At 37.5% G+C, this 26,208-nt stretch overlaps 1 protein-coding gene across 2 annotated transcripts in view; it reads right to left on the reverse strand.

Moving 5' to 3' along the window:
* The window catches only part of ZPBP (zona pellucida binding protein), a 151,310-nt gene extending 126,097 nt beyond the window's left edge, over positions 1–25,213 (reverse strand). Inside the window, exons 1-4 of one of the 2 annotated variants that reach the window (XM_027540235.1) lie at positions 24,927–25,211; positions 21,017–21,097; positions 11,300–11,425; positions 1,441–1,590 (exon numbers count right to left, since the gene is read on the reverse strand). In XM_027540235.1, the coding sequence (XP_027396036.1) occupies positions 1,441–1,590; positions 11,300–11,425; positions 21,017–21,097; positions 24,927–25,053 (484 nt within the window). In that variant the 5' untranslated portion in view covers positions 25,054–25,211. Of the gene's footprint in view, positions 1–1,440; positions 1,591–11,299; positions 11,426–21,016; positions 21,098–24,926 lie in introns of both variants that reach the window. The other variant, XM_027540237.1, reaches the window with a different exon arrangement.
* Positions 25,214–26,208: the final 995 nt, after the last annotated feature.

A 26,208-nucleotide genomic window follows, 5' to 3' on the forward strand; every position in this document is an offset into this window, starting at 1 on the left:
TCCAGCTTGAACATCTGGAAGTTCACGGTTCACGTACTGTTGAAGCCTGGCTTGGAGAATTTTGAGTACTGCTTTGCAAGCGTGTGATATGAGTGCAATTATGCAACAGTCTGAACATTCTTTGGCATTGCCCTTCTTTGGGATTGGAATGAAAACTGACCTTTTCCAGTCCTGTGGCCACTGCTGAGTTTTCCAAACTTGCTGGCATATTGAGTGCAGCACTTTAACAGCATCATCTTTTAGGATTTGAAATAGCTCAACTGGAGCTATATCAAGTCTATATCATATATCATAGAAAAAAAACTACAACAAAAATGAAGAGTGGCTGATTATAAAGTTTAAACAAATTATTTGCCTAACAAAGTTAATATAATTTCTCATGAAAATTATGTCTTTCTCTGGATATATGGGATAGTGTTTTTTATTGACCAAAAAATGATCAAGAAACTATTAATAATTCAGCCATTGTTTCTGTATCCCAGCTGTGAAAATAATGGTACATTAGTTTCCTACTGCTTCCAATGGTATATTAACTTCTTAAGCTACATACATAGTCACTTAAAATAACACAAATATATTATCTTACAGTTTCAGAAATCAGAAATTCAAGGTGAGTCTTACAAGACTGAAATCAAGGTACATTCAATTTGGAAGCTCCAGGGGGTTCCCACTTCTTTGCCACCTCCAGGATCTAGAGATCTGCTGCCTCCTTGGCTTGCAGCCCCTCCCTCCAGCCTCTCATTTCATCATATTTTCTTTTTTCTGCCTTTGGCCTTCTTGCATTCCTCTTTAAGGACTCTTGTGACTGCCCAGGACCAGTCCAAGTAATTAAGGATGCTCTCTCGTCTCAAGATTTTCACTTAATTGTACCTATAAGACCTGCTACTGTAGGGTAACAGGTTTAGAAACTCTGAAGGTGAGACAAGGGCATCCTTGACGACCATGACTCTGTCTCCATATGAAGGTCCCACCAATGAGAGGGAACCTCCATTCAGGTTGTTCCCCTGGCCACTCCACTACTAATTCAGCTGTTGGTCTCAGACATCAACAGATCCAACTGTTTTCACAAAAGCGTTTTACACACAGTGGCAACTCATGTTCTTGTTCAGGAGGACGGCAGTGAACCATCAAAAATGATACTCAGAATTTAAAGGCAGAACAGAATACAGTATCACCCTCATACTCTGAAAACATGACTTCTCTACCATCCTGTTTTTATTCACTGTCTTAAACTGATCTGTAAAAGTCAACATTCTCCTGAAGAAAAAAAGATCTTCCCTTACCACTAACTGCTTACAAAGCACTTTAGAAAATACAAGCAGGCATAAATTTTTCTTTAAGACTAAAAATAACAAAATCTCTTTAAAACAAACTTGTTAAAGTATGTAAATATTTGAAAACATTAAGAAATGTTAAACTAGAACTAAAACCTTTTCTTACCATATACAACATATTTCAGTTGGAGATTTTTGATGACTTCTTCCACAGTAGGTTTATACTCCAGAAAACATGTGTAAACACCACTCATGCTTTCCTCAAAGTTCTGGAATACAAGGCTTCCTGTGGAGGTGATTTGTGCAGTGCTGTTTTCTAATAGAATAAGAAGATACAGTGATCAGTGGCTTAAATAACATGAGACGGAGATAAAGTAACAAGCTATTTTCTAAACAGAGAAAAGCCATCCAAATTTACCTGCTATACATTAAAGAAGTCGAGGGAACACAGTCATTGTGTCTGGTGTTTCTTGATAGTGGGTGCCAAGATGTACTTCTGACTGTCAGAATTTCACTAATCAGAGTTCATGAAGTGTGTAGCTGCCTAAGTGGTAAGAACGGCTAAAAATCATACATACATGATGTGCTCCTAATCTGCCTGCTGCACTGAGATGGCATGATCAACATTCACAAACATATCAAATAGTATATATTTATATATGCTGTCAAATAACTATATCTATATATATGCATATAAATATTTTATAGATGAGTTATATTCTCAGTAAGTATACAAACTATATATTAAAGGGATGAAACACTGTATCCAGAACAAAGACTTAACTCAATATGCTGCTGCTGCTGCTGCTAAGTCACTTCAGTCATGTCCGACTCTGTGCGACCCCATAGACGGCAGCCCACCAGGCTCCCCCGTCCCTGAGATTCTCCAGGCAAGAACACTGGAGTGGGTTGCCATTTCCTTCTCCAGTGCATGAAAGTGAAAAGTGAAAGTGAAGTCGCTCAGTCGTACCCGACTCCCAGTGACCCCATGGACTGCAGCCTACCAGGCTCCTCCATCCATGGGATTTTCCAGGCAAGAGTACTGGAGTGGGGTGCCATTGCCTTCTCCAAACTCAATATAATCACTGACAACTAGGGATTGGTTGTCATTATACAGGTACTAGGCAAAAGCTGGATTACAACTCTAAGGGTTGCACAAGAAAGAAAATATAGGTTGGATAACTTCATGCCTAGAGTCACAATCAGAACTGCTGTGCTAGAAGTCAGAACTGGATGTTAAGATCTCTTGCAACTTCAACATTACTTAAAGTAGCAAATGGGAGAAAGCCATGTTATGTGAGGGAAAGGAAGCCTGATTTAAAAGGATTAAGACTTGGATTTGAGGTGTACCTTTCTCACAAACTGTAACTAAGGGATATTCACAATCTTTTTGAAGTCTAGCTCCTTCATTTGTACAGCAAAGAATCATAAAATATGATAATATATCTCATAGAATTGTTTTTGTATAACAAATACAAGGAACGCTAAAGTACTTGAAAAAGCTATAAGTCATTAAGCAATTAAAGGTTGTTATTCTGAAAGTTCACAACCATGGTTCTGCAATAGAAAAATTATTAGACATTAAAACTCACTTACTTAATAATTTAATAAACCATTCATAACAACTGAAAATATTATCTCAGTAAATAATTGCTCATCATTTTCTATTTTAAGGAAACAATTTATTGCCTATAGTTGTCAAATTGAAATTTATTCTGAAGCAATTACTTCAAAATAAGACCAAAAAATTAGGGTTATTATTAAGCAATTTTCATCATTAATTTTTCACTAAAAATTTGTTCAGTTTCTAGACATGCAAAGCCCTATTTCAGATATTGAAGGAGAAATGAATAGATGGATACACCTGCCCTCAAGTGCTTTACATAGAGCATTATGCCTTGAGAACTCCCATTTCTATATCCTGGATGAAACTGAAAAATGTGACATAAATTTAGAATGCATTTCTATTGTATTGCCTATTTCATCTTGAATATCTTTTAATGAAAGAGTATATATTTATCGTAACATATTGTCTCTTTTTTGGAACAGATAAAACTTTTTCAAGTGCCTGATATACTGTATTTCAGCAAAGACTCATATATCGTATCATACAATAAAAGGTGCCCACAAGTTGTAAAGAAATTTTAGAATAATATGTCAGCAATGAGGCTACGTATTCCCTGGCATTAATTTGAAACAGAAATTTCCCCAAACAGAAGCATCAATCAAAAAAATGTATCAATATATATTAGTGCCTACTACAACATTAAATATAATGACAACCAGAAAATCTAATATCATACAATTTGTAACAAAATACTCTCTGGCTACATTCTTATTTTAAAACATTTAAAATTCGCACACTTTGAAGAAATGCCCAGAGGATTTCACAGCCAGGAGAAGAATCCACTTAACAAATACCACTTACCAAACTGACTTTTAAATAACTAAGTTTAAATGGGATGCAATAACATATCACTATAAGAACTCATATAACAACAGTCAATAAATAATTGAACTAAACTCTGTACTTCTCTCTCTAGAATTTAGCTTGGTCATCTAAAAATTTAGAGTTGGATTCAATTTCTAGAAACCCATACCTCAGAGCTCTCTAAAATTACATGGCAGAATTTAAGCACAATTTCATTTTAGCTTACTCTTTCAAAAGATAGGTTTATACTTTTGCTTTCTGCTCAGATACACAGAGTGAATATAAGAGCATCAACATCATATAACAATAAGGGAAAAGACAGACAAAGTGTCAATCAATGAACTGCCTTGAACCTATCAAACCCCTCAGGCAGGTAGGGCCACCAATCACCTGAAATCTAGGAATGTACAGTGCCTACAAGGAGAGCCTGAACCCAAGCATTTGCTTCAAAACTAGCTGAAAGGCTGGAGTGAATTGCTAAAAGCCAAATGCTAACTAGGAATCAGCGAATTCAAATGGACTGGAATGGGTGAATTTAACTCAGATGACCATTATATCTACTACTGTGGGCAGGAATCCCTCAGAAGAAATGGAGTAGCCATCATGGTCAACAAAAGAGTCTGAAATGCAGTACTTGGATGCAATCTCAAAAATGAAAGAATGATCTCTGTCTGTTTCCAAGGCAAACCATTCAGTATCACAGTAATCCAAGCCTATGCCCCAACCAGGAATGCTGAAGAAGCTGAAGTTGAATGGTTCTATGAAGACCTACAAGACCTTTTAGAACTAACACCCAAAAAAGATGTCCTTTTCATTATAGGAGACTGGAATGCAAAAGTAGGAAGTCAAGAAACACCTGGGGTAACAGGCAAATTTGGCCTTGGAATATGGAATGAAGCAGGGCAAAGGCTAATAGAGGTTTGCCAAGAGGACACACTGGTCATAGCAAACACCCTCTTCCAACAACACAAGAGAAGACTCTACACATGGACAACACCAAATGGTCAACACTGAAATCAGACTCATTATATTCTTTGCAGCCAAAGATGGAGACACTCTATACAGTCAGCAAACACAAGACCAGGAGCTGACTATGGCTCAGATCATGAACTCCTTACTGCCAAATTCAGACTTAAATTGAAGAAAGTAGGGAAAACCACTAGACCATTCAGGTATGACCAAAATCAAATGCCTTATGATTATTCAGTGGAAGTGAGAAATAGATTTAAGGGACTAGATAGGATAGAGTGCCTGATGAATTACGGAGAGAGGTTCATGACATTGTACAGGAGACAGGGATCAAGACCATCCCCATGGAAAAGAAATGCAAAAAAGCAAAATGGCTGTCTGGGGAGGCCTTACAAATAGCTGTGAAAAGAAGAGAAGCGAAAAGCAAAGGAGAAAAGGAAAGATACAAACATCTGAATGCAGAGTTCCAAAGAATAGCAAGGAGAGATAAGAAAGCCTTCCTCAGCAATCAGTGCAAAGAAATAGAGGAAAACAACAGAATGGGAAAGACTGGAGATCTCTTCAAGAAAATTAGAGATACCAAGGGAAGATTTCATGCAAAGATGGGCTTGAAAAAGGACAGAAATGGTATGGACCTAACAGAAGCAGAAGATATTAAGAAGAGGTGGCAAGAATACACAGAGAACTGTACAAAAAAGATCTTAACGATGATGTGAAGATAATCACGATGGTGTGATAACTCACCTATCGCCAGACATCCTGGAATGTGAAGTCAAGTGGGCCTTAGAAAGCATCACTACAAACAAAGCTAGTGGAGGTGATGGAATTCCAGTTGAGCTATTCCAAATCCTGAAAGATGATGTTATAAAACTGCTGCACTCAATATGCCAGCAAATTTGGAAAGCTCAGCAGTGGCCACAGGACTGGAAAAGGTCAGTTTTCATTCCAATCCCAAAGAAAGGCAATGCCAAAGAATGCTCAAACTACTGCACAATTGCACTCATCTCACACGCTAGTAAAGTAATGCTCAAAATTCTCCAAACCAGGTTTCAGTAATATGTGAACCATGAACTTCCAGATGTTCAAGCTGGTTTTACAAAAGGCAGGGGAACCAGAGATCAAATTGCCAATATCCATTGGATCATCAAAAAAGCAAGAGATTTCCAGAAAAAATATCTATTTCTGCTTTATTGACTATGCCAAAGCCTTTGACTGTGTAGATCACAATAAACTCTGGAAAATTCTGAAACAGATGGGAATACCAGACCACCTGACCTGCCTCTTGAGAAATCTGTATGCAGGTCAGGAAGCAACAGTTAGAAATGGACATGGAACAAGAGACTGGTTCCAAATAGGAAAAGGAGTACGTCAAGTCTATATATTGTCACCCTGCTTATTTAACATACACAGAGTACATCATGAGAAATGCTGGGCTGGAAGAAGCACAAGCTGGAATCAAGATTGCTGGGAGAAATATCAATAACCTCAGATATGTACATGACACCACCCTAATGGCAGCAAGTGAAGAGGAACTAAAAAGCCTCTTGATAAAAGTGAAAGAGGAGAGTGAAAAAGTTGGCTTAAAGCTCAACATTCAGAAAATGAAGATCATGGCATCCAGTCCCATCACTTCATGGGAAATAGATAGGCAAACAGTGGAAACAGTGTCAGACTTTATTTTTGGGGCTCCAAAATCACTGCAGATGGTGATTGCAGGCATGAAATTAAAAGACGCTTACTCCTTGGAAGGAAAGTTATGACCAACCTAGACACCATATTCAAAAGCATAGACATTACTTTGCCAACAAAGTCCATCTAGTCAAGGCTATGGTTTTTCCAGTGGTCATGTATGGATATGAGAGTTGGACTGTGAAGAAAGCTGAGTGCTAAAAAATTGATGCTCTTGAACTGTGGTATTGGAGAAGACTCTTGAGAGTCCCTTGGACTGCAAGGAGATCCAACTAGTCCATCCTAAAGGAGATCAGCCCTGGGTGTTCATTGGAAGGACTGATGCTAAAGCTGTAGCTCCAATACTTTGGCCACCTCATGCAAAGAGTTGACTCATTGGAAAAGACCATGATGCTGGGAGGGATTGAGGGCAGGAAGAGAAGGGGACGACAGAGGATGAGATGGCTGGATGGCATCACCGACTCGATGGACATGAGTCTGGGTGAACTCCGGGAGTTGGTGATAGACAGGGAGGCCTGGCGTGCTGCAATTCATGGGGTCGCAAAGAGTCAGACACGGTTGAGCGACTGAACTGAACTGACTGAACCAGTGTGTGCATGTGAGACCTCTGAGGATCAGAGATGGGGGTGGATAGAGGAAGTTTCACCCTCCTACAGGCTTTGACCTTTATGAAAATCTCTGGTGTTCAAAAGGAAGATCAAGGAAACCCTGAGCAAGTCTCACAGGGTGCGGGCTGGAGGGGGTCTAGCAGCCCTGTCAAAACACTACCCACATCCATTTCCCCTGCCTCTAGGTAAGGAGCAATGTTTTAACCTACAATGGGAGAAGAAACAAAAATCATTATCAAGAGCACTGGGGAAACATGTTGCCACTAGGGAAGGAAACAGGAAGGAAAAAAAATCATCCTTGAGGCAGAGTCAGCAAAAAGTATCAGGCCAACACTATAGCTGGATGGAAGATAAGATTAAGCAATTCTGAAGGCCATACCCACAAGATCAGGGATACCATACCTGTCTAAGGCTTAATCCGAACACTAGAGATCTCCTCTCTCCCAACTGCCCACCACTAATAAGAACCTAGCAACACACTGAAATCAAACTAAGAGAGTAATAAAAAAGAGATTCTCTCTGAGGAAATCAAAAAAAGAGAAATCAAAGCCAAAGATGAGATACTGGACATAAAAATTTTTTAGTAACCATGGAAATAACCAATATCAAAGTCAGACAATTCTTGACTAATAAAAACTCCTAATAGTAAGGTTTAATACTATCTTTAAAAGTGTTCATCTCAAATATAACAATACTTATCTCAATGTTTACTCTTATTCAAAATGTCAAACTTTAACAAAAATTAAGAAGCATACAGGTAAGTAAGAAATGACACATTTCCAAAACACCAAGCTATGACACAGATGTCAGAAGTATCAGACAGTTTACTTAAAATAACTATGAAAGATACATTAAATAATTTAATGGAAAATTTTATAGAAAGCATGCAAGATCAGATAGGAGATTTCAGTAGAGATTGAAACTCTATGAAGTAATCAAATGGAAATGTTGAAACTAAAACCAAAACAAACAAAAACTATTAAAAAAAAAAGTAATACAGATGAAGTTTTCCTCCAATGGGCTCATAAAGAGGCCTGACATGGCTAAGAAAAGAATCAATGACTTGAAGTTAGGTCAAAAGAAATTTACCTAGCCAGAATCACAAAGAGAAAAATATGTCCAAGAAGAATGAATCCAAGAGTTACAGAACAATTTCAAACAGTGTTCATAAGGGTGACAGAAACCTCAGAAAGAGCAGAGGAACAGGAATGAGCAGAAGAAACACTGGAAAATAAAGTGACTGAGAATTTAAAAATCAATGACAAACAAAAAAACAGATTCAAGAAGCTTATAGAAAACAAAGCAGAATAATACAAATAACAACCAAAAAAAAATGCATTTAGTGTTTAAATCACTGAAGTGAAAGGAAAAGAGAAAACATTGAAATTAATAAAAAAAAAAAAAAATGGCACAGTGTCTACAGAGAGACAAGAACAAGTCTATAGCAGCCTTCTCATAAGAAACCATGAAAGCAAAAAGAATACAGAATGCCATCTTTGGAATGCTGGACTGCCAGTCCAGAATTCTACAACCATCAAAAGAAAAAGATAAGCCAATTTAAGATATAATCAGAAATCAATGAAACTGAAAACAGAAAAGGACCAAAGAAAAATTAAGTCAAAAGCTGGTCCCTTAAAGTGACTGATAAAACTGTTAAGCCTGCAGCCAGAAAGACCAAAATGAAGAACAGACACAATCAATGTCTGGAGTGAATAAGGGCATATCATAGAGATCCTGAATATATAAAAAGATAACAAGAAAATGTCATAGACGATGCACGTTAACTCAACAAGTTGAAAAAATCTAAGATGGACAGAGTTCCTTGAAAGATACAAACTACAAAAAGTCACAAAATGGTAAGAGGGGAAAATCCTAGTCCTACCTTCCTTAGATTACTATCTGTGCACTCTAAAGCCAGACTTCAAAGGCACATGCCTTCCAGAAAAGTACCTTGCTCTCTCAGTGCCTTCATTTTCCACATATAAAAGGGCGAAAATGGCTGTACTTACTGCAAAGAGCTATGAAATTTAAATGACTAGTATATGTAAATTGCTCAGAACAGTATCTGCTACATGATGAAAGTACACCTGCTGATTATTTTTATAAAAGTGAAAATAAACACAGTAAAATAAAAACACATTTGCAGAATATATCCATATATGTGTGTATGCACACATTCACTACATGTATGAATACACATGCAATAGATATATGTATGTATTTGTGTGTGTATTCATACATGTAGTAAATGTATTTAAAAAAGTTAAGGAATAATATTGTAAAAGTTTAGGACAGAATTTAGCTGACAGGGGTTGGGGACAGAAGAATGGGATTTTTAAACATCAGTAGGTTCAACAGTCTTGAGAATGGTATACCTTGGCTTCTATTGTAAGATGTTGGTTTTATTATGCTTCATAATTTATGTACACACACACACACACACACATATATACATATATCTTACCCAGATTTGTATATATCAGATACTTCATAACAAAAATATCAGAGTAAGAAATAATCTACAATCTCATTTTTAAAAAACATAATAAAGATGCAATTACAGGGTAGAGCTCAACATACATGTGTGCATGTGCTTTCATAGGTTCGTGTGAATATTTAGAAAAGTGGGTAAGTCCACACACCAAAAAAGAGTTAATTCATCAGAATAGTATTAGGACTGAAGTAAGAGATACAGGTCTCCTTGTAATAAATGTATTACTTTTCTAAACCAAACATTTTGGAAGAGAGACAGAGACCAGGGGAGGCGTGGGAATGGGCAGGGGAGGGAAAGAGAACGAGAACTGACCAAATCTAAGACTTGGTCCCTACACTTCCAAACCATCTAAACAGTCTGGGTATTTCTCTCCAAAGGAATGCTCAAGTACATAATTACATTACAAGTTTCTTTGGGTCAACTGGAGGAGAACTATCTTTGGAATATCCATAAAAATATAACAAGTACAGTGTAGTTTAACCTACAGTCCAAAAAGCTCTATTTTTCAGGCTTCAAGAAAAGCAGACATTTCCTAGGTCTTTCAACAATAAGAGTGATAGGGTTGAGCTTTAAAGCCAGCTGACAGCAAACTGTGATATGACACTGCACTGAAAAACAAACTGTAATCATGCTGTCAGAATTCAAGAATTTTCTGGGAATAGTTTTTATAAGTATAAAACCATTGCATTAATATGATTTTATCCTTACCTGGAAACAGCTACATTTTTGACATCTATTTTCCATTATGAAAGTGAGTAAAATAAAATATCACTTCCAGTTAAAGGATTACAAATTCATGTACATTCTATACACTGCAATACAAACTGCAAGACCTCTCCTGGTTTCTTACAGAAGAACAACTTTCACATCTCAATTTCCAAGTCAAAGGGGTAACAAACTACAAATCAGTAAGTTAAATGCCTCTTTTTTGAACTCTCAGAGTTTTAATATCAAATGTAAAATATACATAATGTATATCTTTTCATTATATTATGTGCTTTAAGAGAGCAATAAAAATAAAATCTGATTATATTTTCAGTATTGGATGCCTTTACACTTGGCGCATTTCACTGATTTGTATCAACTGCTCAACTTCTCAGAATTTCTGTTACCTACGCAGATACCTTTCTATATTCTAGTACTACAGTCAGGCAGAGATTAAGTCTGCTTTTCACATCTCCCACAAAGCTCATTAGCACAATGGCATCCACCAAGTAGTCACTAGCTAAGAGCTGAATAATTCACTTTGAAGACACATCACCTAACCTAGAAAGTGGAGTAGCTCTTTAAACTTTGAGCTATTTTAGAATCAAGTTAATTTAAGTTAAATTCAAACATAATCCATATTGTCTGGTCAGGATTTTAGTCAGAATGAAATATAAGATAAGAAATATAAAATCATAACTACTAATAAAGTCTCAAGTTATCCCTATTTGGGGTTATATAAAGCAAACAAGACCAGAGTTTTAAATCTAGAGCTCAAAGTACTCATTTGTATTTTTAACAAAAGCAAGAATCATACTTGTTTCTTCATACATACTTTGTTAACAAAAGTATAACAGGTAACCAAAATGATTTTATGAAGTTCATAATAAAAGGAACATTTTTTGAAATATGAATGCTTAGAGAATTCCCAGTTTAATCATTCATTATGTCTCTATCTCAAATTAAGATCTATGAAAAATGGTCACACTATCTACATTTTTAGATTCTAACTCCAAGAACAAATCAGTGTGCTACTAGATAAATGTATATGAGCTAAAAATATTGTTTTTGTTCTGAGTTCATTTCATACATATCATTTTTAATTATGACAACTGAAACAGAGTCCTACCTGAAATGATTTTTCCTTTAGGCCCATGCCACTGGAATGATGGGTCTACCAGTTCAGAATTCCGCAGCCGCTGGGTTACACATAACACATGTGGACTCTTTTGATGGAGCATAACATATACTTTCACTGAAAATACAATATTAAAATGTCCCAATAATATCTTATGTTCATTCATGTTCTATAATGGCTTACATTTTTGTAGTCTGGGCAACTTGTGTTCAGAAGTTTTCTTTGGATTATTGCTATTGCTTGGTAAGAATTAAATTTAACTGCATTCCAGTAACTAGCTTTCAAAAATATACACTTATTTTATTTGTGTGTATGGGTATTTCTTAATCTTAGCATAAATTATTGGCCTTTTTATTCAGAGTTCATGTATACTTATTGCACTCTCAGAAAACTATTTTAATTACAAAGTATTAAGATAATTCTATATCACAACTTATTTTGCCAAGATACCAAACCTGAAAGAAACTGACATGATAAATTTGTTTAGATCATAGGAATGATACATTATCCACAGTGATCTAACACAACATACTGAATTTTAGAATTGTAATGTGATTAAAAAATTGACAAATATGTGCTTTGATTTTAATTACCAAGCATTTTCTCAATTTGCTTTAAAATTTAAACAATACTGTTCATTAAACAAGCAAAAATAGTATTGTCTAGGAGATACAAAAGGAACACAGTGAAGACTCAGTTATTCTGAATTTACTCATAAGGAAGATTTTAGAAAAGCTTCTAGCAACTCCTCAGTAATTTCATAGCAATACTTCACTGATCAACCATATACTAAGATTTCTGTGATCTAGTAAGATAAAAATTGTTTATGAGAATTAAAATTCTCCTTGACTTTGTACAGAGACTCTCTCTAAACTTTTACCATACAGCATCGTGTGTATTGAATGCCGCTTTTAGATAGCTACTCTTGCTAAGGTTAAGAAAGTTCCCCTCTATTCTTCGTACTATGTTTTCCTGGGACACTTACACCTATATTCATAAGTGTAATGTGCATAATTTTCTTATATTATCCTTTGTCTTTTCCAATTTGTACAAAATTTGTGATTTAGTATTTAGCATTATTGTTATTATTTAGCATTATTAAGTTAGCCATCTAAGATTATAATAGACACATACAAAGAATTAGGCAGATTTTTCCTATTAATGTTCCCTGAAAGAATATGTAAAGTGTTTTTGTCCCTGGAAACTGTATAGTCTGGTACTTACTTTTGGCAAGGAAGGAAACAGCAAAACAAACTTTTTATTACCAATCAGGAAAATTTAATTATTAGTTTACTAAATACTTTAATCAAGTCTGTTTTAGAATCTTACATTTTGATAGTTATTCATTACAAGATTATTATATAAAATTATTCAGTATATTAAGCTATGATATTTAAATTTCACCATATCTTAATTTATTCATAATATTTTTATACATGAGTTATTCTTTCATGATACAAGGCAGCTTTTAGTTTCATTCCACTTCTTCTCTGGTCTTAATTTTTCCTCTTATTTTCTACTTACCTCAGTTCAAATGTTTCTTCTTTTTTCTACTTTTAATAAATGCTTCTAGTATTAAAGTGTCACTCCTCAGCACAAGTTACTGGCCCTTTTGTAAGGACACTATTTGAGTGGGATTTGGGCTTACCCTGATGACTTCATTTTAACTTGATTACTTCTATAAAAATTTTGTCTCCAAATAAGTTCATTTTCTAGGAAACTGAGGATTAGGACTTAAACATATGACTTTACAGAGAAGCATAATTTAGCCCGCCATACTGAGACTCAATTGTTTTTCTTAACTGAAATATTAATTCATTTTAAGGATGCATGTAAGCATATCCTACAAAAGAAAGTAATAAAAAGGGAAGGTAGTTACATATGACTGTTTTATAACTCAGGTTTAAAAACTATAGCTTTAAAACAAAAGCTGCAATAAAAGTTGTAGTATCAGTGAAAATGGCAGAGTAAGGAACCCCAAAATCACCCCCTTCATAAATGTAATATGAAAAATAACAATGTGGCACATATTTTTAGAATCAACATTTTTAGAACTCTAGAAATTAATCAAAGACTTGCAGCAACCCAGGAAAAATGTATTTAAAAAAACCAACTGAATTGTGTGGTCATGTATGGATGTGAGAGTTGGATTGTTAAGAAGGCTGAGCGCCGAAGAATTGATGCTTTTGAACTGTGGTGTTGGAGAAGACTCTTGAGAGTCCCTTGGACTGCAAGGATATCCAACCAGTCCATTCTAAAGATCAGCCCTGGGATTTCTTTGGAAGGAATGATGCTAAAGCTGAAACTCCAGTACTTTGGCCACCTCATGCAAAGAGTTGACTCATTGGAAAAGACCATGATGCTGGGAGGGATTGGGGACAGGAGGAGAAGGGGACGACAGAGGACGAGATGGCTGGATGGCATCACTGACTCGATGGACGTGAGTCTGAGTGAACTCCAGGAGTTGGTGATGGACAGGGCGGCCTGGCGTGCTGCAATTCACGGGGTCACAAAGAGTCGGACACGACTGAGCGACTGAACTGAACTGAATTTGAGCATTCTTTGGCATTGCCTTTCTTTGGGATTGGAATGAAAACTGACCTTTTCCAGTCCTGGGGCCACTGCTGAGTTTTCCAAATTTGCTGGCGTATTGAGTGCAGCATTTTCACAGCATCATCTTTCAGGATTTGGAATAGCTCAACTGGAATTCCATCACCTCTACTGGCTTTGTTTGTAGTGATGCTTTCTAAGGCCCACTTGACTTCACATTCCAGGATGGCTGGCTCTAGGTCAGTGATCACACCATCATGATTATCTGGGTCATGAAGATCTTTTTGTACAGTTCTTGTGTGTATTCTTGCCACCTCTTCTTAATATCTTCTGCTTCATTAAGGTCCATACCATTTCTGTCCTTTATCGAGCCCATCTTTGCATGAAATCTTCCCTTGGTATCTCTAATTTTCTTGAAGAGATCTCTAGTCTTTCCCATTCTGTTGTTTTCCTCTATTTCTTTGTATTGATCACTGAGGAAGGCTTTCTTATCTCTCCTTGCCATTCTTTGGAACTCTGCATTCAGATGCTTTATCTTTCCTTTTCTCCTTTGCTTTTTGCTTCCCTTCTTTTCACAGCTATTTGTAAGGCCTCCTCAGACAGCCATTTTGCTTTTTTGCATTTCTTTTCCATGGAGATGGTCTTGATCCCTGTCTCCTGTACAATGTCAGGAACCTCTATCCATAGTTCATCAGGCACTCTATCAGATCTAGTCCCTTAAATCTATTTCTCACTTCCACTGTATAATCATAAGGGATTTGATTTAGCTCATACCTGACCTAATTTAGAGCACACCCACTGTAAAAAAGGCTTTCCCCACAAAGAATCTGTTTAAAAACAACTATAGGCTACTTAACTTTGTAAATGCCTGAAGCAGTGGGAACATCTGAGGTAAACATCATTCTAACCAAAACCTTACAAGGAAAAGCTGGGTATGACATGTCTATGGGAGCTTTGAGAAGTTTGATCACATTCCTAGGAAAAAAGAAGGCCACAAGCATGCACAGAGTAGGGCACGTGGGCAAGACTGAGAGTGCTCAGTAAGAATCAGATGCCTTAAAGTTCTCACCTCTGGCTGAAACTGAGTCTCTGCAAAGCAGAAAGTGAAGGATACAACAGAGCTGTCGACTGTCTGGCTAAATGTTTAAGGTATGCCACAATAGGCACACAAAGATTCTCAGAAAATACTAGGAGACTAACTGGTTTGGGTGTTCAGTGTAATCTCTGTTGAACCATCTAATGAAGCAGAGACTTCAGTGACCACAGATGGCAAAGAATACAGAATTTAAAGCAAGTTCAGATAAGTCACTCAACAAATGCTAAAGGAATACCTCATTCTATTATACTCTGCTTTACTGTATCTAACAGATTTTACATTTTTTATCTTCAATGGTTTATAGAAACTCTGAGTTTCAAATGATGGTTAGCATTTTTAGCAATAAAGTATTTTCTTCTCTTTTTAAAAAGATTTTATTGTAGTATAATTGAGTAACAGTGTTGTATTAGTTACAGGTGTACAAGCAAAGTGAATCATTTATACATATAACCACTCTTCAAAATTCCTTTCTCATATAGGCCATTACAGAGTATTGAGTAGAAGCAGGCTCTTATTTGGGGCTTCCCTGGTGGCTCAGTTGGTAAAGAATCTGCCTGCAATTCAGGAGACTCCAGTTCGATCCCTGGGTTGGGAAGATCCACTGAAGAAGGAATAGGCTACCCACTGCAGTATTCTGGCCTGGAGAATTCCCTGGACTGTATAGTCCATGGAGTCGCAAAGAGTCAGACAGGACTGAGCAACTTTCACTTCTGGCTTCCCTGGTGGCTCATATGGTAAAGCGTCTGCCTGCAATGCGGGAGACCCTGGTTCAATCCCTGGGTTGAGAAGATCCCCTGGAGAAGGAAATGGCAACCCACTCCAGTAGTCTTGCCTGGAAAATCCCATGGATGGAAGAGCCTGATAGGCTACAGTCCATGGGGTCACAAAGAGTCGGGCACGTCTGAGCCACTTCACTTTACTTTGGTGGCTCAGCGGGAAAGAATCAGCCTGCAGTGCAGGAGACCTGGGTTCATTCCCTGGGTCAGGAAGATCTCCTGGAGGAGGGCATGGCAACCCACTCCAGCATTCTTCCCTAGAGAGTCCCAGGGACAGAGAAGCCTGGTGGGCTATAGTCCATAGGATTGCACAGAGTCAGACGCGACTGAGCACAGCACAGCAAAGGCTCTTACCAGTTATCTATTTTATACCTGTATGTGTGTGCACATTCAGCCATGTCCAAAGTGTTGCAACCCCATGGACTGCAGCCTGCCAGGGACCTCTGTCTGTGGAATTTTTATAGTCATGCCTATATGTCAATCCCAATCTCCCAATTTATACCTCCCGCCCTTATCCTCTGGTAACCATAAGTTTGTTTTCTACATCTGTGACTCTGCTTCTATTTTGTAAGTTCATCTGTACCCTTCTTTTGGTTCCACATATAAGCAATATCACATGATACTTGTATTTCTGTGTCTGACTTACTTTACTTACTTACTTTACTATGACAATCTGTAGGTCCATCCATGTTGCTGCAAACAGCATTTTTTATGGCTGAGTAATATTCCATTGTATATATGTACCACATTTTTTTAAATCCATTTCTCTTTTGATACACATTTAAGTTGCTTTCGTGTCCTGGCTATTGTAAATAGTGCTGCTATTTAACAGCAAAAAATACATGAACACTGAGGTGCACATATCTTTTCAAATTACTATTTTCTCCAGATATATGCCCAGGAGAAGGATAAAGTATTTATTATTTAAGGTACATATACTGGTTTTTTAACCAAATGCTATCGTACACTTAGCATACTATAGTATAGTGTAAATATAACTTTTATGTGCACTGGTAAACCAAAAAAATTCATGTGCTTTGCTTTATTGTGATACTCACTTTATTGTGATGACCTGTAACCAAACTTGCAATATCTGAGTATGCCTGTGCAACAAATAGCAACTACAAAAATACTAAGTAAGGAAGAAGAATCGGATTTCCAGAGTACTACATAATATTACCTATAAAAATCCAGTTTTCAACTAAAAATATGAGTCATGTAATAAACTAAGGAAACATAGTCATAGGCAGGAAAAAAAAGCAACCAACAGAAACTGTCTCTCAGGAAAGCCAAAGTCTAGAGCTACTGGAAAAAGACTTTAAATCAATTATTTTAAACATGACCAAAGAACATCATGGCTTTAAAAAGGTATGAAAATGTTGTCTCTCCAAATAGAAAATATCAATAACAGAATAGAAATTATCTTAAAAAGAGAAATTCTGGATTAAAACATACAATAGCAACTAAAAATTGACAATAAAGAATAAACAGCAGATCTGAGCAGACAGGAGAAAAAAGTCAGCAAATTTTACGATATATCAGTGTGAGAGACACGAAATCTGAGAGATAGAACAATAAACTGATAAAAACAGTTTTCAGAGACCTTTGGGAAACCATCAAACATGTTAGTGTATATACATATGTATACACACATACACACACATATATATACACACACATATATAAAAGTCCCATGGAATAGTGGAGAGAAAAGGACAGAAATAACAGTACTTTCCCAAACTGATGAAAAACAATCCACACATCAAAGAAGCTCAATAAACTCAAACTAGCATAAATTAAATAGATCCACACCTTAGACACATCATAATCAACTGTGAAAATCCAAAAATAAAGAATCTTGAAAGCAGCAAGAGAGAAGCAACTCACTACATACATGTGACCCTCAATAAAAGCAGCTTATATTTCAACAGAAACCATAATGAAACAGCAAGTCTGAATAGACCTAAAACTTCCTTCAAGAAAAATTCCAGCACCAGTTGAATTCACTTCTGAATACTGCCAAACAAGTAAAGTAGAATGAATACTTCACAAACTTCCAAAAAAAAGAAGAGGAAGGAACACACCCAAAACACAACCCAACTCATTTTATGAAGCAATTATTGCTCTAAAACCAAAATCAGACAAAGATAAGAAAGCTACAGACCACTTTTCCTGAAAAATATGTACATAATAATCCTCAAAATACCAAACCCAGCAGCAGGAAAAAGTGTTATACATCCTAATCAACTCAGATTTATTCCAGAAATGCAAGGCTAGTTCAAACTACAGAAATCAATCAATGCAATACCTTATTATATCATTATAATGGACGAAAACCACATAATTATCATAGTATATGGATAAAAGCATCTGACTGAATCCAACACCCCTTCACAATAAAAACAGTAAGCAAACTGAGTGCATTCATGGGCACTCAGTAATGTCTGACTCTTTGTGACCCCATGGACTGTAGCCCGCCAGGCTCCTCTGTCTATGGAATTTTCCAGGCAAGAATACTGAAGAAGGTTGCCATTTTCTTCTCCTGGGGATCTTCTCAACACAGGGCCTGAACCCGTGGTGGGTTTTTACTAGCTGAGCCATTAAGAATAGTTCTCTTGCAACAGAAGAGAACTTTCTTAATTTGATCAAGGGCATCTACAAAAATTTACTGCTAACATAGTACTTAATATTTAAAAATAAAACCTTTCCCAGCCCTCCAAGTTCAGGAACAAAAGGTTATCTGTTAACAGCAATACTGAACTGGAAGTTCTACCTAAAACAACTGGCAAGGGGAAAAAAGGCATTCAGATTGTAAAGGAAGAAATAAAACTACATCAATTTGCAGATCACATGATATTATATGCATAAAATTTAAAAAAAACTCCCCCTGCCTCCTGTTAAAAATAGACCTAATAAATGATTCAGCAAGATGAAGAATACCACATCAATTTGCAAATCTCAATTATATACAATTCTCTACAACAGCACTGGGCAATCAAAACACTAAATTGAGAAAAACATCCTATTTACAGTAGCATCAAAAAAATGAATAAAATATTCAGGGATAAATTTAACAAAAGTAGCACAAGACATACACTGAAAATTGTAAAACATCACTGAGAGAAACTAAAGAATACCAAGGGCTTCCCTTGTGGCTCAGCTGGTAAAGAATTCGCCTGCAATGTAGGAGACCTGGGTTTGATCCCTGGGTTGGGAAGACCCCTGGAGAAGGGAAAGGCTACCCACTCCAGTATTCTGGCCTGGAGAATTCCATGAACAAAGACATTCCATGTTCATGAACTGGAAAACTATAGTGTTAAGGTGATAATACTCCCAAAATTGATCTACAGTTTCAATGAAATCCCTATTAAAATCCCAATGGGTTTTTTCCCCAAAACTTGATAAAGCTGATTCTAGAATAACATAGAATTTCAAGGGACCCGAAGGAACCAAATCAATCTTGATAAAGAGAAAACCTGCAGTACTCACACTTGATAATTTCAAAGCTTACTATAAAGCAACAGAAATTAAGACAGTATGTGTGGTACTGGCATAAAGACAGACATAAAACCAAAGGAAAAAAATTCAGAGTCCACAAAAAAACATACATCTATGGCAAACTGTTCTTCAACACGGGCACCAAGACATTCAATAGAGAAGGAAAAGTTTTTTAAAACCAATGGTGCTGGAACAAATGAATATCCACACACAAAAGAAAGAAATTTGACTTCTGCTGCATACCATATGCAAAATTCAATTAAAAATGGATCAAAGACCGAAATACAAGCACTAAAACTGTAGAATTCTTTTAAGGAAATGGAGGAATAACACTTTATGGCTGTTGACTTAGCAATTATTTCTGATACATGACTCCAGAAGCACTAGTACCAAAGAAAAAGTAGAAATCAGATTTTATCAAAGTTTAAAATGTGTACTTTAAAAAGCACTATTAAAAAGGGAAAACACAATCTACAGAACAGAAGAAAATATTTGATAATGCTCTACTCTCCAGAACATATTTTAAAAAAACACTCTTCCATCTCAACAACATAATAAACAACCAAATTAAAAAATTGGCAAAGGACTTGAAAAGGCATTTCCGTAAAGAAGCTATCCAAGTGGTCAATAATCACATGAAGAGCGGTTCCACATTATTACTCAAATATGGAAATGCAAATAAAAACCACAATGAGACTCCACTTCATACACACTAGGATGGCTACAATTTTAAAATTTGGACAAAAATCAATCTTAATGTGGATGCTGGGAAATTTGAATCCTCATAAATTTCTGGTGTCAAAGTACAATAGTTCAGGCTCTTTGAAAAATAGTTTGGAAGTTCTTCAAAATGTTAAACACAGAGTTACCATATGTCCCAGCAACTTTACTCCAGCGTACATACCCAAGAGAACTGAAAACATATGTTCATGTAGAAACTTGTCCAGAAATGTTCATAACAGCATTTTTCAAAACAGTCAAAAAGTGGAAACTTCCTAAATATCCATCAGTTGATGGATACACAATTGTAGTATATCCATTCAATGGAATATTATTCAGCCATAAGTGAAATACTAACACATTATATAATATAAATGAACCTTGAAAACACTATTCTAAGTGAAAGAAGCCAGACACATCACACAGAGTGATTGCACTTAAATGGAATGTCCAGAATGGGCAAATTCATGGAGACAGAAAGTAGGGTAGTGGTTTCCAGGGGCTGGAGTGTGACTATTTAATGGGTAATAGTGGGTTTTTTTTTTTTACAGTGATGAAAATGTTGTGAAATTACATAGTGCTGATGATTTCACAATCTGGTCAATTTACTAAAAACTACTCATTGGATACTTTAAATAAGGAAGTTTAAAGCATGTGGATTTACCTCAATTTAAAAAATGCAAAAAAGTTATAGATGCTATACCTCATGTTACTACTGCAAAATCTCTTTAATCCAAAATCTTTATGATATATAGACCTCATTTTTAAAAAATTTTAGCATAAGAACTGCATATACCTAATATTATGTTTATTATACAAGCAAAAACACTGTAGGCCACTTTAATTAGATAACATTTAGAAATAATTATTTTTGTACTTTTAAGCAGTTACAACAAACAAAATTGGACTCTATGAATCTAACTCTGTGGAAATAACTTTAATCCATTTCCACAGAAGGAAAAGGGCCATAGGAGACAATATAGGGAACACTAGTTTTTGGCAAAAGATTGACAAAATTTAAAACAAATGCCACTTACTTTCTTACACTTACTGATAATCTAATAATACCTGGAATATTTGGTGATCCCACTATTTTCACTGAATCTTGGGGCAACTGAGCACTTCTTGGTAATCGATCCAAATATCCAACTATTAAAAAAAAAAGAGAAATAATCAACAGTCTGGTTCACCAGAAATTTCAAAACATTCAAATAGTACACTGTCTTACAATATTTGATGTTTGTTTAAGGGAAGCCATAAGTCAACATCTGACATCTGGTACCTATTCCAGCTCCAATGAAATTAACATACCTACCGCTTCCCCTATTTATCTCAGCTCCAACTTTTTCTACATCCACTTAGAATACTCTCATTTTTAAAAATCCAAATCCCCACCCTTCGAGATGCACATCATAAGTCCTTCCTCCCTCAAACCTTCTGTTTGCCTTCCTCATTCTTACCTCTTTAGTACATCATCTGCAATACTCACTCTACACTGTATCATAGTTGTTCATGCAGATATAATTTTCCTTATTTCATTATAAGCTCAAGAGTAGTATCAATGTTTGTGTCAACTTATCAAGAACTGGTATCTTTTGGCTGCCTTCATCCAATTCTGCCCACTCCCTTTCCTTTGGTAACCACAAATCTGATCTCTTTTTCCATGAGTTTGTTTTTGAAATATAATTACTCCACAACACTACACTAGTTCCTGTTATACACATAGTAATTTGGCGTTTGTATAGATTTAAAAATGATCACCATGGTAGGCCTAGTTATGATAAATCACCATACAAAGACATTACATACCATTGCCTATACTCCTCATGCTGTATATTTCAAACCGGTGACTCATTTATTTTGCAACTAGAATTTCATACCACTTAATCTCCCTCACCTATTTCTTTCCTCCCATCTGGCAAACACCTTTTGTTCTCCATCTGCAACTTTTTATGTTTTGATGTCTGTTCACTTGGGTTTTTTTTTTTAGATTCCACACAGAAGTGAAATCATGCAGTGTTAGTCTTTCTCTGTCAGACTTATTTCACTTAGCATAATTCTGTCTAGGTCAAAATCCATGTTGCTCACAAATGGCAAGATTTCATCATTTTTTTTTATGGCTGAGTAAGAGTTTACTGTATGTACATATATCTTCATTATCCATTCATCTGTTGATGGACTCTTATGTTGTTCCGATATTTTGGCTATTAAGTAACGCTGCAATGAACACAGGGGTTCATATACCTTTTCTAACTAGTGTTTTTGTTTTCTTCAGATAAACACCCAGGAGGGATACTGTTGGGTCATATGGTAGTTCTATTTTTAATTTTCTGTGGACCCTCCATACTGTTTTCCATGGTGGCTATATAAAATTTACATTTCTACAAACAATGCACAGGATTCCCCTCTCCACATCCTCTCAAACACTTATTTATTGCCTTTCTGATCACAGCCATTCTGACAAGTGTGATGTGATGTCTCATTCTGTTTCTGACTTGCATTTCCCTGATGATTAGTGATGTTGAACATCTTTTCACATGGTGTACTGGCTATCTGTATGTCTTCCTTGGAAAATGTCTATTAGATCCTCTGCCCTTTTTCTAATCAGGCTCTTCATTTTTTGATGTTGCATTGTGCAAGTTGCTTGTATATTCTAGATATTAATCCCTTATCATTTATATTCTTTGCAAACATATTCTCCCATTCGGTAGGTGGTAGTTGAAAGGTGCAAATTTCCAGTTATAAGTAAGTGCTTGGGATGTAATATGCCATCAGTTCAGTTCAGTTCAGTTCAGTCACTCAGTCGTGTCCGACTCTTTGCGACCCCATGAATCGCAGCACGCCAGGCCTCCCTGTCCATCCCAGAGTTCACTCAGACTCATGTCCATCGAGTCAGTGATGCCATCCAGCCATCTCATCTTCTGTCGTCCCCTTCCCCTCCTGCCCCCAATCCCTCCCAGCATCAGAGTCTTTTCCAATGAGTCAACTCTTTGCATGAGGTGGCCAAAGTACTGGAGTTTCAGATTTAGCATCATTCCTTCCAAAGAACACCCAGGGCTGATCTCCTTCAGAGTGGACTGGTTGGATCTCCTTGCAGTCCAAGGGACTCTCAAGAGTCGTCTCCAACACCACAGTTCAAAAGCATCAGTTCTTCGGTGCTCAGCTTTCTTCACAGTCCAACTCTCACATCCATACATGACCACTGGAAAAAACATAGCCTTGACTAGACGGACCTTTATTGGCAAAGTAATGTCTCTGCTTTTCAATATGCTATCCAGGTTGGTCATACAATAATATAAATTATGATAAATATATTATTAATGTAATAAACACTGCTAAGTTATATATGAATCATTGAGAGAATAAATCTGAAGTTTACAACACAAGAAAACAATTTTTTCTCATTATGTTGTATACCTTAAAATTATACAATGCTGCATATCAACTATATTTCAATGAAACTAGAATAAAAAGTAAGTTTGTTAAACCTGGAGAAGACAGGGATGGGAAGCAGAAGAGGAAGCTGGGTGATACTAGGAAGGTCTTTGTAAGTCATTCTTTCACTCTGCAAAAACCAGCAAGTAAATAAAAGACTTAAGAAAAAAATAATAATCTGTACCAGGCACTATACCTCGCACATAGCAAATATTAAATATATATATATTATGATGTTGTTCAGTTATCCTTGAACAAGCAAATGTGATGGACACAGGTGTGTGCACAGAACAAATGGAAGAACAACAAAAAAATGCAATATGACTTGGAACTAGTCCTCTTTGTTGTTAACAGAGAGTGGGTATAGCACAAAGAAGAGTATGGTATTCAAAGTCAGATGACCTAGATTTAAATCCCAGTTTCCACTGAGTGTTTGGAAACTCACTTAAAACTCCAGGAGCTTCAGTTTTCTCATCTGTAAAGTGAGATTAAATTCTAGATTTATTGTAGGAACTAAATGGACATTGTACAAACTATAAAATGCTACATAAACGTTGCCTTCACTATTCATACCTTACATATTAAGATATAGCCTTCTTATTCTATGTCTTATACCCTCAAGCCTGATCTTATTCTTGGATCAAAAAACACACAGTCATATCTAATATTAATATAAGATCATGGGCCATGGTCAGGAGGCATCCTTCTCCTACAGAAGTATCTAAAGGCTATTGGCTATTGTCTAGTTATACTGCAGTGACCTTTGGACAGCTAATGCCAAGACTTTGGCATATTTTGTAACATCTACTCACTCCATTTCTTTCCATTCTCCTCCTATACCTGCCTATCTATGCAGCCCTTCCTCACTCAAATTCTTGGTGGGATTCTTTTCTCATCGCCCCTTATCTACACAACTTTTATCTAAACACACCTCTTTTATCCTTTCTATGATTCAATTCTGGTAGAAACGTTATTAAATATTTCTAAAAAGTCTAAAACTTGAACGCAAAATAACGCAGCCAAAACCTTTCAGGTTAAATGACGACCGTTTAATTAAGCTCTCCCTTCAATATCTTAACTGTATTTTGAAAATGTGAAGTATCTCGGATTTCTGGATACAAAGCAGGAAACAAATGGCGACAGCAAAATATCAAAAGTTTAAAATCCCAGGCTTTGTAATTTATAGCTAAAACCAACAGATGGAGCTCCAGGTCCACGGGAAGTGACAAAGCCGTAGGATGTCTGCTGGTTTTGAAATATACTTAAATCCAGAGCCCAGAACATCGTGGAAAGCTGGCAAAGCACCCGTGGGCTGATTAGGGGGTTATGAACAGCCCATCTGACCTCCAGCCTTGAGCGGTGGGTGTTTCAATAACCTCATCCATCTAGACATAAATGTGACAAGTCCTTGGTTCCTGAGCACTTACATCTTATTAAATATATGGGCGGGACCTGTGATACAGGCTTTCCCATCAGAGGGCGCACGTGTGATACACAAAAATCTCCGGGAGCTGCGGCCCCGCGCCGCTCGCCGCCGCCTCACCTGACGGGGGCGCCCAGAGCACCAGCGCGGAGACCACCAGGACCATCGCGGCCCGGGAGAGCGGGGAGCCCGCGGCCCGGGCCCGCCGCCAGCCCCGCCGCGCCCGGCCCGGGGCCGAAGCCTCCATTCACACGCCGCCGCCGCCTGCCGACCGTCGGCCCAGAAGGTCGTTAGGCGGCCCGCGCACACCCGCCCGCCGGAAGCTGGAGGGATGTGGGCCAGAAGGGTGGCCGGAAAGAGGGCAGTCGTTTCCGGCAGGGCGGGGGCGGGGCTTGGCAGGTAGCTTAGGCCACTGGGCCTCGTCGGCTCGACGCCCACGGAGGATCTAAATGTTGTTCGTCTTCCGGACGTCGCAGCATCTCAGGGAATCCGAATTGCGTAGGCGACGTATGGAAGGTTCTGGAGCCAGAGAAGAGCCGCGGGCCCTGCAGTTCGCCGGTGTTCGTGGGCCTACAGACTCCTTGGTCGAATCTGAGTGTTGAGGCCAAACCCGGCCTGCGGTGTGAGGGTCAGGGAAGCGAGTGCTGGTGCAGCCCCAGAGGGCTGCCTGCTTCTCCCAACCTTGGCTGCTGCTACCTTCAGATGTACTGGCCCCACACAGCAGGCGAGAGTGGAAGTGGACCCTGAGCCCCTGGAAGAGCCTGTGTGGGAAGAACGGGGAAACAACCTTATATGAAATTGACCGCATGCAACATTATCACCTGAGTTCAGGAAGATGTATAAAACAACCTGTCCCCCCTAAGTGGGTGTTCGTTTATAGCCAGAACAAGTTAGAGTCTTCTGCATTTCTGCAGCAGAAAGATTTACTTAACATGAGCAGAGCTACAACAGAAGCAAATACGCTGCTAAGTCACTTCAGTCGTGTCCGACTCTGTGTGACCCCATAGACGGAAGCTCACTAGGCTCCCCCGTCCCTGGGATTCTCCAGGCAAGAACACTGGAGTGGGTTTCCATTTCCTTCTCCAATGCATGAAAGTGAAAAGTAAAAGTGAAGTCGCTTAGTCGTGTCCAACTCTAGCGACCCCATGGACTGCAGCCTATCAGGCTCCTCCGTCCATGGGATTTTCTAGGCAAAAGTAGTGGAGTGGGGTGCCATTGCCTTCTCCGAGCAAATATGCAATTAACTCAAATACTTGGATGAATGGGGTTTAAGCAACTGAAGACATAATGCCTAATAACCATGTATAAAAGGAAGGTATGAGTGAACTAGAATGGACTGAAAGCCATCTGTGGTTGTCCATTGCACAGGAGGAATCTCATACTGACAGCCTAACCTCCACTC

The sequence above is a fragment of the Bos indicus x Bos taurus genome, chromosome 4, assembly GCF_003369695.1.
Source record: "Bos indicus x Bos taurus breed Angus x Brahman F1 hybrid chromosome 4, Bos_hybrid_MaternalHap_v2.0, whole genome shotgun sequence".
NCBI lineage: Eukaryota > Metazoa > Chordata > Mammalia > Artiodactyla > Bovidae > Bos > Bos indicus x Bos taurus.